General features: G+C 38.3%; 1 protein-coding gene across 2 annotated transcripts in view; it reads right to left on the bottom strand.

The window, feature by feature from the left end:
- Positions 1-12,448: 12,448 nt before the first annotated feature.
- LOC124125101 (synaptic vesicular amine transporter-like) overlaps positions 12,449-16,562 on the bottom strand; it is a 94,571-nt gene continuing 90,457 nt past the window's right edge. For both annotated transcript variants that reach the window (XM_046488429.2, XM_046488430.2), the window contains exons 15-16: positions 15,977-16,064; positions 12,449-14,869 (exon numbers count right to left, since the gene is read on the bottom strand). In XM_046488429.2, the coding sequence (XP_046344385.1) occupies positions 14,765-14,869; positions 15,977-16,064 (193 nt within the window). In that variant the 3' untranslated portion in view covers positions 12,449-14,764. The remainder of the gene's footprint in view (positions 14,870-15,976; positions 16,065-16,562) is intronic.

Here is a 16,562-nt window from a genome sequence, read left to right on the forward strand (position 1 = left end):
TGTGTATATTTTATGTGTTCACGTGTGTAGTTATGCAGATCATAAATGTATTATAGAAATGCATTATGGGTGCATGTATGTATTCATGTATGTATATATTATTAGATATTATTGTCGGTGTGGTTGTGTATATATTCAACCTCATGTATGCTCTGTAATCACTCTGTGTGATTTTCTTACGAGCAATAAACTTCTGTTCTGTTCTGAAACACTTGACAGCAATCGTGACGGCATTAAGGCAATGGGAAGATAAGTCTTCTGTTAAAATCCGGACAATTAACATTCATTGAACGATTATATCATTACCGAACAAAACAAACTCGTTTTGATAGCCTAATATACCGTTACATGTCTTTTATAGCCGTGGGCAGCTGCAATACTGCTGATGCGGCTTAAAGAAATATTTCCCCCGTTTAGATCCGGGTTAGAATAGGTTTTCAGCAAAAAATGCAAGAGCCGATTAACGGGATTGGGTGGTCAGGCTCGCTGACTTGGTTGATGCGTGGATCACAATCGTGTGGATCGATGCTCACGATATCAATCACTAGATTGTCTGGTCAAGACACGATTGTTAACAGACCGCCGTCATATAGCTGAAATATTGCGTGTGGCGATAAACAAACAAACAAACAAACAAATAAAGTAATATTTACTCACTCACTGCCTTTTATAAAGACAGAAACGATGATGAAAAATGTTTTCCAACTTGTCATTGTCTCATGGCTAGTCTCTAAATAGATACTGAAATTATAAATAACGACCAGCGACTGTAGGGAAATTGCTTTTATTGAAACAATGTCTCAGCAGCCACAGCAGCTTCATCACTACATACTCTCTCTGTACACACAACTAGATGATAGGTACATTGTACACGCCTGGTGTAGTCTACACGGAATATCACATGGGACGCTTGTAAGCACAGGGTTTTATTAACAACACAGTCATTATTGCTATAGCACGCTGGGTTGTCGCCTGTTAAATATATATTACACTATACAGTTCCTGTCATTATTTAACGATAGTTCCTAATTACGAGCCGTGTATTACTGATGTTTGGCCCTGAACATGGTTATAAGCGCGAGTGCTTTATATGTTGTATCAGACATCATGCCGTCCCTATCAAGATTTTACATTATCTCTTTTAGGGTCTTCTGGTACCACCTTTTGTCCCCGAACGAGAGTTGAATAGGCCAGCCATCCGGTCTATGCATGTCAAAGAGAAAAAAGTATACTTAGATCACAGCGATACATTTCCGCCTTTTGGCTCCGAGCAAGGATTAACATTGTACTGTCATACGGGCAAATTATTTATGTCAAAGAGAAAGTACTTGATATGGTAAGATTACAACGTTATATCCCCATTAGACGTTTTGTATAGCTGTTCTTCAGCCCTGAACAAGGTTTACACATAGCTACAAGCTGACATACTGAATACGCCAGCCAACTAGACTAGTACGATACATAATCCTCGTTTGGGGCACTGCATTGTCATGAACAAGGGCTTTCAGGTGACCAGAGACATTTGAACCAGACAATACATATTCTACTATTTGATATAATACATTCACATGGTCTTTTCACGCTTCTCTCCGCCCGCCCTGAATATGGATATATAGAGCTGTCAATTTATGGTATATACATGTACCATATACTATACACTTCTACAATATGTCGACGATACCTTGGGCCCCAAATAAGACTACACAACAAGTCCGTCATCCATATCAGAGAGATGACATACTATATTTGTTCTACCACTCTCAGCACTTATTACTACTCAGTATGGGCCGTGTATTGCCGCACTTCGACCCTGATCGAGCCTTTTTCATTTTCAGTGGTATTTACAAGAATTCACTACACAAGGCTTGTTCTTTTCCTCCATTTTGGGTATTGACACTCGTGTTATGTAACTATCACTAAATATTAATGAAATTAATTTCTAGATATGACATTTAATATTGGTACAAATTATCAAAATTACTCTATAAAAGGACATTTATCATAACCCCTGCGTCAATAAGATTATTAGTCATCAGTGATTTGGTACTAATTGTGATGAAGGGAGAGGTGTAAGGCCTTTAATAACATAGTTTACTTTACATGTATGTGACATATTATATTAACATTCTTGCAATTTCTTTTCCTTATTCTGTAGCTGTCCTACAACGAAATAAAAAGTCGCAGCATTTGCAGCAATATTGGGGATACAATTGTAGTAAATATATGTTTATGAATTAATGAAAAATGAAGTGGCTATGAATACGGACACTTGTCATATACTAAACAGAAGCTGTAACCATCACAGAAATATAAATATGATTACGAAATCTATTTCATTTACATCATAAAGACGCCGATATCATTTTAATAAATCTATATACATGTAATACATCATATAAATATACACCGTTTTATAAACATATATGGGTTTCCATGCCAACAGGTGACTAACTGGGGGTTTGCTCTACGTCTAATCATCTACATGTATCACAAACACCTAGAAACGTCATGCATATTTGTTTGATTTGCTCTACATCGGAATTTACATCAGGACAAGGAACCAATATGACTACGGATTAACGAACAACCCTGTTCTTGAGTCACTCCAAGAAATGCCAGTACCCAGAAACGTGATCATTGTCATCATCCGATACCACTTTGTTTGTCAACAATAATTACGTTCAAATTCATGCAAGTCCATTCGTTTACCATTCGTTATCACTCGGGTCTTTCCGTAATTTGCAATACAATAAAATGTCTGTTCCTGAATGAGACGATTTTTCACAAATGATCTCGAAATGGATTTTTTTCAATGTATTATAGAATAAAATTGTGAAAATATCTGTCGCCCACGCAATGAATCATATTCACAAGCAACCATCAAACGTCCGTACGCTGTTCATAAATATTTTATATTCTCTTCAATCCAACCAATACAATCCATTCAAGGTAACTCTTTGTATCCTTACGAATTCCACTCATGTTTTGTGCATCACTGAATTTAAAAAAGTATTGAGATGAACAATCAACAGCAAATAAAGACAATATTTTTATTACATCGTCTCATCACTTTGATGACGAAAGATAATATAAACAAACATATAACAATACATCATTTGTTGATGGTAGAGTGTAAACTGAAAGTAAATATATTCATGTACCGGGAAATATAATCTTCCAACAAAACAAACATAATCTACGAGACACGTATCTCAGATATATGTAACAATTATATATCATACATAATTTTTGTATAAATGCCATCACTATTACCCCTTTGTAAGGGGATCGGGATACAAATAGGTCTTCAGCAACCAATGCGTGCCGTAGGAGGCGACTATCCTTTTTGTGAGAGGCGACTAACGGGATCGGGTGGTCAGACTCGCTGAGTTGGTTGAAAAATGTCATCGTGTCCTAGTTGCGAAGATTGACGTTCGTGATGTCAATCACTGGATTGTCTGGTCCTGACTCGATTATTTACAGACTGCTCTCAGAAGCTTGCTACATTGCTGAGTGCGGCGTTAAACAACAAACAAACAAACAGTCAGGATGAATATCCAAAGCACCTCAAGTTTCTCCTGGTCAAGTGACGTGTGTGAATCCGGGCGATGTTTCTGGTCAAATTAGCCGACCACATCTGAAATAGAAACAAGAGAAATATTCATCCATGTCTTTCTGCAGAGACTCGTAGTTTACATAAAAACCTTTCAGTAGCATTTTTCGGACATTTTTGCAAATATATGCACCTTCTTTAATGTTATCATCCACTGTTTACTCGTGATAACATGGCTATATATTTGGACATGGCCCGCCCTGCCTTTCAGGAGGTTAATACCACACCAAGAGTTTACCATACCACGCTCGCTACCACACCAAGAGTTTACTCACTTATTAGTTTTGGTTGATACATTTTTACATAAGCAAGTGAGATTTAAGCAGTGTTCCAGCTTTTTAAGGATGGGTAACACCATGCCTGGACTGCACAGCGCATGACCAACTTAAGAATCGAACCCGTTGTGACAAGCGAACAGTTTGACCACTGGGCTAACACGCCAACTCGTAGCCGTAATATAGCTGGGATATTGCTGAGTACGGCTTTAAACAACAACAAACAAACAAAAACAAAACAAAAAAACTCGTAACACTTACAGTTATCCGATACATCAGGGCGTGAAATGTCGACCCCATCACCATAGTATGCAGGATAAGACGCCCCACCAACCATGTTTACTCCCGGCGTTCCTGCGACGATGTTAACGTCGCCGTCAACAGACAACCCTGCTGGGAGGTTATACCCCGCTCCACCGACAACGCCCCCTCCAACAATATTCACGTTACCGTCAATAACACTGGCAGCGGCTGGGACAGCCACCGCTCCACCACCCAAGCCAACGCCACCTCCAACGATGTTGACGTTTCCGTCAATAACATTCGCACCTACTGGGACTGGGACCGCTCCACCACCCACACCAACTATCCCGCCATCGACGGAACGGCCTATGAGGGGAGGAGACGTCATGGGCATTGGAATAGGCATTAGCACAGGAAACGGCATTGGTATATGAATAGGCATCGGTAGATGGATAGGCATTGGTATACGTAGAGGCAACGGAAATGGCATGTGCATTCCTATAGGAAAACGTCTTGACAAGAAAGGAAAATGAGAAGTTGTCGGATTTGTGAGACAGGAGACGAGAACGACGGCAAGGATGGATTTTGCGGCCATGGTTACACCCTTGAACAGAAGAAACAGTGAATATCACTTTAGTACAAAACATCATTGATATTAGCATGGAACAACTTCCCAAAGACTAGGTACAGACAAGCAATGAAGCTCAGAGGAACAATGTACTACTGGTATTTAGGAAGTGAACACACTGTGTTTTCAATGTAGAGCTTGGTTACCTGTAGATTTGACCGCCCTTAATTGAATTAAGAACCGAACGCGCACCTCTGAAGAAAACTAAGCAAGCCTTGCAAAGATTTCGTTATACACCTGGCGTCGCTATTATGACGTCATATTGCTCATTGTGACGTAAAAAAGATATGACGTCTCATTCGTATATAGAAAAGCGCCAAATAGCTCCTTGCAGTTTTATATCGTGTTTTCTGCACATAACGTATTGCCCCGCATCCTTTGTATTTTATAGCAACCAAAACTTTATATATAATTATTTAAATATGCCCACCGACAATGACTGAAAAATGTACTCTACTATGAATATAAGCTTCTGCAGGGATGCGATCGTCAAACAAGTTGTTTCAGTCAGAGGTGGTTTAATAGCCTTTCGAGTAATTTCCAATTTCATGGTAGAAACTATAATGGTGCATATACCAACAATAAAATAACAGTTTAAAGCCAACAATTTGTGAATTTTAGAAAAGAACAAAATACGAAAGTTGAACCTTAAGAGCTTCAACACAGATCACTACTCCAAACCTGGTTCAAATGTCAAACGTATATGAAACTGCATACTTACTCTGGACAATATTCGCTGCAGATACTATAGACTTCTGTGAGTGTTATGAGGAACCACATCCACCTAGCATTTATATAGCCAGGGTAAAGGAGGAAATGGTCACCCATCAATTAAGGACCGGTCAAAACATCTGTTAGTAGACAAAGCATCACTCAAACGTGTTGTCGTGTAGGAAGAACGGCCGTATTGGTTTGAAGGGTCAACATACGTGGGTTGTCCACATAACTCATGTCCCCTCTGGGGGAGTACGTGGGGCAGTGTGTGAGGGGGTCAGGGGGCAGTTGAGAGGCCGTGATGGTTGTTGTATGTCCTGAAACAAGATCACACCAAATATATTATATTTTACTACTAAGCGTCTGTGTGATCATGAACTATTTTAGAATGTTCATGTCGGTGCTGAACTAAGATGTACAGAAAGTACTGCCAATACCAACACTTTCATCGCTGCATAAACTTTCAAAGGCAAATGTATGAGAACTTTCTGAAGACGCAAATAGAAGAAATAGAGTTAATGAGTGGTGGAGGTAGTAGTGGCACTGTTAATAGAGTGAGTGAGATGGGTATAATGCCGCAAAGGTGGTAGAGTAGTAGTAGTAGTAGAAGTAGTAGTAGTAGTAGTAGTAGTAGAAGTAGTAGTAGTAGTAGTAGTAGTAGTAGTAGTAGTAGTAGTAGAAGTAGTAGTAGTAGTAGTAGTAGTAGTAGTAGTAGTAGAAGTATTAGTAGTAGTATAGTAGTAGTAGTAGTTGTAGTAGGTTAAAGTTATGGTACACTTGAAATTATTGTAGAAAAAGTAGTGGTGGTAGAATAAGTAGTAGTCGTAGTAGTAGCAGTAGTAGTAATTGTAATTGTAGTAGTAGTAATTGTAGTAGTAGTAGTAGTAGTAGTAGTAGTAGTAGTAGTAGTAGTAATTGTAGATTTCTTCATAGTGAGTGAGTGAGTGAGTGAGTATGGTTTTACGCCGCTTTTAGCAATATTCCAGCAACATCACGGCGGGGGACATCAGAAATGGGCTTCACACATTATACCCATGTCGGGAATCGAACCCGGGTCTTCGGTGTGACGAGCGAACGCTGTAACCACTAGGCTACCCGACCGCCCCTTTTCTTCATTGTAGTAGTAGTAGTAGTAGTAGTAGTAGTAGTAGTAGTAGTAGTAATAGTAGCAGTAGTAGTAGTAGAAGTATTAATTGTTGTTGTAGTAGAAGTAGTAGTAGGTTAAAGTTCTGGTACACTTGAAGTTATTGTAGAAATAGTAGTAGTAGTAGTAGTAGTAGTGGTAGTAGTAGTAGTAGAAGTAGTAGTAGTAGTAGTAGTAGTAGTAGTAGTAGTAGTAGTAGTAGTAGTAGTAGTAGTAGTAGTTGTTGTTGTTGTTGTTGTAGTAGAAGTAGTAGTAGGTTAAAGTTATAGTACACTTGACGTGATTGTAGAAATAATAGAAGTAGTACAAGTAGTAGTAGTAGTAGTAGTAGTAGTAGTAGTAGTAGTAGAAGTAGTAGAAGTAGTAGTAGAAGTAGTAGTAGTAGTAGTAGTAGTAGTAGTAGTAGAAGTAGTAGTAGTAGTAGTAGTTGTTGTTGTTGTAGTAGAAATAGTAGAAGTAGTAGTAGTAGAAGCAGTAGTAGTAGTAGTAGTTGTTGTTGTTGTAGTAGAAGTAGTAGTAGGTTAAAGTTATGGTACACTTGAAGTTATTGTAGAAATAGTAGTAGTAGTAGTAGTAGTAGTAGTAGTAGTAGTAGTAGAAGTAGTAGTAGTAGTAGAAGAAGTAGTAGTAGTAGTAGTAGTTGTTGTTGTTGTTGTTGTTGTTGTTGTTGTTGTTGTTGTTGTTGTAGTAGAAGTAGTAGTAGGTTAAAGTTATGCTACACTTGACGTGATTGTAGAAATAATAGAAGTAGTACAAGTAGTGGTAGTAGTTGCAGTAGTAGTAGTAGTGGTAGTAGTTGTAGTAGTGGTCGTCGTATTAGTAGTAGTTGAAGGTATAATATACTTGCAGTAGTAGTAGTTGTTGTTATTGTTGGTGTTGTTCTTGTTGTAGTAGAATTAGCAGTAGTAGTAGTAGTAGTAGTAGTAGTTGTTGTTGTTGTAGTAGAAGTAGTAGTAGGTTAAAGTCATGGTACACTTGAAGTGATTGTAGAAATAGTAGAAGTAGTACAAGTAGTAGTAGTAGTAGTAGTAGTAGTAGTAGTTGAAGGTATAGTATACTTGCAGTAGTAGTAGTAGTAGTAGTAGTAGTAGTAGTAGTAGTAGTAGTAGTAGTAATAGTTGTTGTTGTTGTTGTTGTAGTAGAAGAAGTAGTAGGTTAAAGTTATGGTACACTTGAAGTGATTGTAGATTGTGATAGTAGTAGTAGTAGTAGTAGTAGTAGTAGTTGTTGTTGTTGTTGTTGTAGTAGAAGTAGTAGTAGGTTAAAGTTATAGTACACTTGACGTGATTGTAGAAATAATAGAAGTAGTACAAGTAGTAGTAGTAGTAGTAGTAGTAGTAGTAGTAGTAGTAGAAGTAGTAGAAGTAGTAGTAGAAGTAGTAGTAGTAGTAGTAGTAGTAGTAGTAGTAGAAGTAGTAGTAGTAGTAGTAGTTGTTGTTGTTGTAGTAGAAATAGTAGAAGTAGTAGTAGTAGAAGCAGTAGTAGTAGTAGTAGTTGTTGTTGTTGTAGTAGAAGTAGTAGTAGGTTAAAGTCATGGTACACTTGAAGTTATTGTAGAAATAGTAGTAGTAGTAGTAGTAGTAGTAGTAGTAGTAGTAGTAGAAGTAGTAGTAGTAGTAGAAGAAGTAGTAGTAGTAGTAGTAGTTGTTGTTGTTGTTGTTGTTGTTGTTGTTGTTGTTGTTGTTGTAGTAGAAGTAGTAGTAGGTTAAAGTTATGCTACACTTGACGTGATTGTAGAAATAATAGAAGTAGTACAAGTAGTGGTAGTAGTTGCAGTAGTAGTAGTAGTGGTAGTAGTTGTAGTAGTGGTCGTCGTATTAGTAGTAGTTGAAGGTATAATATACTTGCAGTAGTAGTAGTTGTTGTTATTGTTGGTGTTGTTCTTGTTGTAGTAGAATTAGCAGTAGTAGTAGTAGTAGTAGTAGTAGTTGTTGTTGTTGTAGTAGAAGTAGTAGTAGGTTAAAGTTATGCTACACTTGACGTGATTGTAGAAATAATAGAAGTAGTACAAGTAGTGGTAGTAGTTGCAGTAGTAGTAGTAGTGGTAGTAGTTGTAGTAGTGGTCGTCGTATTAGTAGTAGTTGAAGGTATAATATACTTGCAGTAGTAGTAGTTGTTGTTATTGTTGGTGTTGTTCTTGTTGTAGTAGAATTAGCAGTAGTAGTAGTAGTAGTAGTAGTAGTTGTTGTTGTTGTAGTAGAAGTAGTAGTAGGTTAAAGTCATGGTACACTTGAAGTGATTGTAGAAATAGTAGAAGTAGTACAAGTAGTAGTAGTAGTAGTAGTAGTAGTAGTAGTTGAAGGTATAGTATACTTGCAGTAGTAGTAGTAGTAGTAGTAGTAGTAGTAGTAGTAGTAGTAGTAGTAGTAATAGTTGTTGTTGTTGTTGTTGTAGTAGAAGAAGTAGTAGGTTAAAGTTATGGTACACTTGAAGTGATTGTAGATTGTGATAGTAGTAGTAGTAGTAGTAGTAGTAGTAGTAGTAGTTGAAGGTATAGTATACTTGCAGTAGTAGTAGTAGTAGTAGTTGAAGGTATAGTATACTTGCAGTAGTAGTAGTAGTAGTAGTAGTAGTAGTAGTAGTAGTAGTAGTAGTTGTTGTTGTTGTAGTAGAAGAAGTAGTAGGTTAAAGTTATGGTACACTTGAAGTGATTGTAGATTGTGATAGTAGTAGTAGTAGTAGTAGTAGTAGTAGTAGTAGTAGTAGCAGTAGCAGTTCAAGGTATAGTATACTTGAAGTAGTAGTAGTAGTAGTAGTAGTAGTAGTAGTAGTAGTAGTAGTAGAAGTAATACTAGTACTGTCTCGTCGAATAGATGCTGTTGACTGTTGACTCTTCCTCACATGGCGTGCGAGATCAGATTTTGCATTTTGTCATTTTTGATATTTGTTTTTACAAATCAAATTTTGCTCAGGGGAAATTTTGTGAAATGAACTTGAACCTACATCTTTTCAATATAAATTACCATTATCTGTGCCTTGGGACTAGCGTGCGGGAATTATGGTATGTGTATGTGCAGTTATCTCCCTTTGACCACTACGAAATGAATATTCTCTTTTATGACGTCTTGGCCCCACACATAGTGGCCTTGACCGTCAAACAAGGCTTCACGCGAAGAAATAACAAGATACACATTTATATGTCTCCACACTGATGGACAAGGCGGGTAGCCCATGGCTAAACATTAATTTGTTTAATGAAGACTGGGGTAAGGAAATAAACTTACAACCACTTGACCCCTTCAACGTTCGAAATGTTGGAAATGTGTGTCGAAAAAAGGAAATATATTTATTCATAAAGAGAAGTTGTGTATAATGTTGTTTTATTTTTAAAAGTTTTAAATCAAATTATATTTTACAATTAAATACAACCTTGTAGAAGCATTCTTTGAGTGTCTACTAAGACAATTCACTTTACAAACAGGAACTGGTATTCCACTGTGGCAAATGCACAGGTTAATTTCAGAGATTATTCCCAGTTGTATGAGGGGTCGGCGCTTGATTTTAGTCGGATACAAGTTCATGGTCAAGACCGGACGTCATACTTCCAAATTTTTTCAAACTCGAAATGTTCTCAAAGAGAATGTCCAGATACCATTAACACTAACGATGACTTTGTCACGAAGCACAATCTTATCTATCAGCATTAGGCTGATGAATCACTGGTGAAGTTTCTGACAAACTACCAACAAACAAATCACCTCGAGGGGTGGCATTCAAACCTGAGAAGACTTGAAGTAGCCATCTAAATCCATGGAGATACTACAGGTTGAGGAAGACAATACTGAGACCACAATCATCAAGCTTCGATCAGGTAGTTCGATGTCACCCCAGAAGAAGATTATCGGAACTTAGGCCATGCCCTTGTCAGGAAGAAGCGACAACTTCTTGCCAACCAGAAACCAGTGAACGATTGCCGTTTCTCATCTAGTTGGACTGTGAATTATGACAATTGAAATGTTAAATAGAAATTCGACAAAAAAGACAATATTTTGTACAGTGATAATAATTTTTATCAATTATTTGTTTTAAATATTAAAGTAAATGAATGCTGGATGTACGCTTTTACGAATGTATACAAGGTATGTTGCTAAAACAAACACGATGGGGATTATGCCTTGGCCAGCTGCTGAACAAACAGGAAGTCACCGTTCATGGTACCCAAACCGGATCTAGACTACCAGTTGTCCCACTTCCATTCTGTGGATGCCTCGGTGGCTGCGTTGGCTACATTGCTGACTTTGTGTGCTTGCGGTTAGATGCCTCACTCTGAGAGTGTGGGTTCGAGTCCTGGATGGGACTTAACCCAAAAGGTACAAGAATTTGTACTTTACTAAGAAAGTGCTATCTCAAATATGACATATGTTACAAAGGATATTAGTCATAAACAGTTCGTTACAGACATTATTTGTGACCGCCTCCGTGGTCTAGTGGTAGAGCGTCCGCCCGGAGAGCGGAAGGTCCGGGGTTCGGTCCCCGGCCGCGTCATACCAAAAGAAGTTAAAAGATGGTACTTGTTCTTACCCTGTCTGGCGCTCGGCATTAAGGGGCTAAAACAAGGACTGGTCGGCTCGGAGTCAGTATACTGTGTCTGAATGGGGTATTCATGTTAAACTGCGGCATGGTATCTCATTGGGCTAGCACTATAAATCGGCATCAGTCCGGACTAGTACAAGCAGTCACACACACACAAACACACGTGCATGCACACGTCGCTATAATGCAATAATCTTGGACGCGATGTTAAACCCAGTATCACATCACCTCGCAGACATTATTTGTTGTTATTATTAAATTCTAATTATTCACAATGTCAAAATCGAAGATTGTTTCACATCCACAGCAATGTATGCAAGGTTTTTTTTTGTAGGATTAACAGAAACAGCAACACTTTTAGATTGACCGCTTCCTGACGCTGCTAAGCATCACAAGTCGACATATCAGCTTATGTAAACATTCATCACGCATCGTTGCACCGGTAGCTTTAGGCCACGCTCCCAAATAGTTTTGTTTTGGAATCCGATTACGGAGCGTGTGATTTCAGCACGTTCACTTGGACATTTAAATACTTTCTGCGAATGTTATGATATTTGTTCTCTTGGGAATTGACTTCAAGTATCTTGAAAAAAATTATATTCGCATCAAAATCGCAATCCTTTTTTTCATTTGCCCTTTAAGATATTTTCATTTGCAAATCTAACATACGATAAAATCAATTGAGAGGTATAGTTTCGTTTGCTCCTCAGTTTATTGTCAGAATGACATGATCAACAGATGTCTCCCCCGTACGCAGAAACACTTGACAGCAATCGTGACGGCATTAAGGCATTCAGGCAATGGGAACGATCACTGAACGATTATATCAGTACCGAACAAAAACAAAACAAACTCGTTTTGATAGCCCAATATACCGTTACATGTCTTTTATAGCCGTGGGCAGCTGCAATACTGCTGATGCGGCTTAAAGAAATATTTCCCCCGTTTAGATCCGGGTTAGAATAGGTTTTCAGAAAAAATTTCAAGAGGCGATTAACGGGATTGGGTGGTCAGGCTCGCTGACTTGGTTGATGCGTGGATCACAATCGTTTGGATCGATGCTCACGATATCAATCACTAGATTGTCTGGTCAAGACACGATTATTTACAGACCGCCGTCATATAGCTGAAATATTGCGTGTGGCGATAAACAAACAAACAAACAAACAAATAAAGTAATATTTACTCACTCACTGCCTTTTATAAAGACAGAAACGATGATGAAAAATGTTTTCCAACTTGTCATTGTCTCATGGCTAGTCTCTAAATAGATACTGAAATTATAAATAACGACCAGCGACTGTAGGGAAATTGCTTTTATTGAAACAATGTCTCAGCAGCCACAGCAGCTTCATCACTACATACTCTCTCTGTACACACAACTAGATGATAGGTACATTGTACACGCCTGGTGTAGTCTACACGGAATATCACATGGGACGCTTGTAAGCACAGGGTTTTATTAACAACACAGTCATTATTGCTATAGCACGCTGGGTTGTCGCCTGTTAAATATATATAACACTATACAGTTCCTGTCAATATTTAACGATAGTTCCTAATTACGAGCCGTGTATTACTGATGTTTGGCCCTGAACATGGTTATAAGCGCGAGTGCTTTATATGTTGTATCAGACATCATGCCGTTCCTATCAAGATTTTACATAATCTCTTTTAAGGTCTTCTGGTACCACCTTTTGTCCCCGAACGAGAGTTAAATAGGTCAGCCATCCGGTCTATGTATGTCAAAGAGAAAAAAAAGTATACTTAGATCACAGCGATACATTTCCGCCTTTTGGCTCCGAGCAAGGATTAACATTGTACTGTCATACGGGCAAATTATTTATGTCAAAGAGAAAGTACTTTATATGGTAAGATTACAACGTTATATCCTCATTAGACGTTTTGTTTAGCTGTTCTTCAGCCCTGAACAAGGTTTACATATAGCTACAAGCTGACATACTGAATACGCCAGCCAACTAGACTAGTACGATACATAATCCTCGTTTGGGGCACTGCATTGTCATGAACAAGGGCTTTCAGGTGACCAGAGACATTTGAACCAGACAATACATATTCTACTATTTGTTATAATACATTCACATGGTCTTTTCACGCTTCTCTCCGCCCGCCCTGAATATGGATATATAGAGCTGTCAATTTATGGTATATACATGTACCATATACTATACACTTCTACAATATGCCGACGATATACCTTGGGCCCCAAATAAGACTACACAACAAGTCCGTCATCCATATCAGAGAGATGACATACTATATTTGTTCTACCACTCTCAGCACTTATTACTACTCGGTATGGGCCGTGTATTGCCGCACTACGACCCTGATCGAGCCTTTTTAATTTTCAGTGGTATTTACAAGAATTCCCTACACAAGGCTTGTTCTTTTCCTCCATTTTGGGTATTGACATCCATGTTATGTAACTTTCACTAAAGATTAATGAAATTAATTTCTAGATATGACATTTAATATTGGTACAAATTATCAAAATTACTCTATAAAAGGACATTTATCATAACCCCTGCGTCAATAAGATTATTAGTCATCGGTGATTTGGTACTAATTGTGATGAAGGGAGAGGTGTAAGGCCTTTAATGACATAGTTTACTTTACATGTATGTGACATTTCATATTAACATTCTTACAATTTCTTTTCCTTATTCTGTAACTGTCCTACAACGAAATGAAACGTTGCAACATTTGCAGCAATATTGGGGATACAATTGTAGTAAATATATGTTTATGAATTAATGAAAAATGAAGTGGCTATGAATACGGACACTTGTCATATACTAAACAGAAGCTGTAACCATCACAGAAATATAAATATGATTACGAAATCTATTTCATTTACATCATAAAGACGCCGATATCATAAATCTATATACATGTAATACATCATATAAATATACACCGTTTTATAAACATATATGGGTTTCCATGCCAACAGGTGACTAACTGGGGATTTGCTCTACGTCTAATCATCTACATGTATCACAAACACCTAGAAACGTCATGCATATTTGTTTGATTTGCTCTACATCGGAATTTACATCAGGACAAGGAATCAATATGACTACGGATTAACGAACAACCCTGTTCTTAAGTCACTCCAAGAAATGCCAGTACCCTGAAACGTGATCATTGTCATCATCCGATACCACTTTGTTTGTCAACAATAATTACGTTCAAATTCATGCAAGTCCATTCGTTTACCATCCGTTGTCACTCGGGTCTTTCCGTAATTTGCAATAAAACAAAATGCCTGTTCCGGAATGAGTCGATTTTTCACAAATGATCTCGAAATGGAGTTTTTGCAATATATTACAGAATAAAATTGTGAAAATATATGTCGCCCACGCAATGAATCATATTCACAAGCAACCATCAAACGTCCGTACGTTGTTCATAAATATTTTATATTCTCTTCAATCCAACCAATACAATCCGATCTAGGTAACTCTTTGTATCCTTATCAATTCCTTACAAACTAAGGTCATTATTCCAACACTAGTAATCAGTTTGAAGTCAAAGACGTTCTTTAGTTTCCGGAACATAACGATCTATTCCGAATGCCTGTGTTGCCTCGGCTAATCTTCAAAGTAGCCATCTTCTTCATCCGAGTTGGCGTTGCTGCGCGTGGTCTGATTGTAGGTCACGTACTGCACTGGACATTGGTCATTCATGATCAGCGACTGGGAACAGAAAGCGAAATGTTTAAAGTAAATAAATGCGGAATCGGAGTTCACAGTGCCATCCAATGTATGCTTAAATGTCGTGATTAGGTGGCGTTATTGACGGGACAATGCGTGACAGTATGATTGGCCAGTGGCATACATCATTCTATAACATTCATACAGAAGAAAAATATTTTGGTTTAGATATCTATTTGATATTCAACTCCTTGGTATATAACTACCGCATGAATCTTAATACAGTTTGAAAATGACAACTGATGGCGTGCATATAGCATCTTCCCAGGGCAGCTAAGTTTATTGACTATGAAAGTCCAGACCCACCAATGCCCATCTATTTTGACCAAAATAGTTTAAATTTGAAAGGTTTCTTTAAACGTTGACATATCCGAATGTTTCCATCTGTATAGGTCTTCAGCAACCCATACTTGCCGTAAAAAAGTGACTCTGCTTGTCATAAAAGGCGACTAACGGGATCGGGTGGTCAGGCTCGCTGACTTGGTTGATACATGTCATCGATCCCAATTGCGTGGATCGATGCTCATGATATTAATCACTGGACTGTCTGGTTCAGACTCGATTATTTACAGACCGCCGCCATATAGCTTGAATATTGTTGAGTGCGGCGTTAAACAACAAATCAAACCAAAAACCATCTGTATACTGGTCAATATTTTGACCTATGACCTGTGGCTGAAGCAATGTTCTTCTTTTAGACATGAACGCAGATGGCTTTTCATCTAAATCTTGACAAGCGTGTTTCACATCAGCACGTTTTGACGCATGACGCATGTCAGCTCGCCTAATGGCCACTAGCAATAAATCAAAGACAGCGTCACAACGTGACAATCACTTTCAGCTCAATATAGTGGTCCGCATTCAGCAAGTTTACCCTGCATGTAAAACGGAAGCTGCAACTCTCATCACTTCAAGAAAACGCAGCATTGCCTTTGGTAAAAAAGTACGACTCGATATCTATCAAAGCGCCTCTATTTCAGGATGTATTGACAACATCGACAGTCTTCCACTGAACGTAATTGCAATTGATATAGTGATATTTCTGGCTGTGTTGCCTTTAATGTCACGTGACCGTGTGATGCGTCTTACCATCTTCTCCTCCCGACCCTGGGGGTTGCGCAGGAAGTACATGAGTGGGGCGTACAGGATGTTCACAATGGCGATGATCCACAGCAACCTGGGAAAAATCAACATTTAAAAAAATAACGTCTTTCTCTTGACAGTTGACAGATTTGCATGTAAAACATAAATGTTTCAAGGGTATGGCTTGATGAGTTGTGGTCACATAATACCCCCTTATATTCTTGAAAAGAATGATTATGCTTCACATTGTTGGTATGTAGTACATTGTTGCAGACCGCCTCCGTGGTCTAGTGGTAGAGCGTCCGCCCGGAGAGCGGAAGGTTTAGGGTTTTATCCCCGGCTGCGTCATACCAAAAGACGTTAGTACAAGCAGCCACACACACACGTACAGCACGTCGCTATATAAGTGCAATAATCTTGGACGCGTCGTTAAACCCCATTTCACCTCACCTCACATTGTTGCAATGTGTTTTTCAGAAAAAAAACCAACATTTTGGCTAATACTTTAAATTTAAAAAAAAAAAATATCTGTCTCAATACAGAACCAACCACATCCACACCCCAGAATATTATATGGTCGGTCCATCACTAA

This window comes from Haliotis rufescens, unplaced genomic scaffold (assembly GCF_023055435.1).
Source record: "Haliotis rufescens isolate VD_foot unplaced genomic scaffold, xgHalRufe1.0.p SCAF_12, whole genome shotgun sequence".
NCBI lineage: Eukaryota > Metazoa > Mollusca > Gastropoda > Lepetellida > Haliotidae > Haliotis > Haliotis rufescens.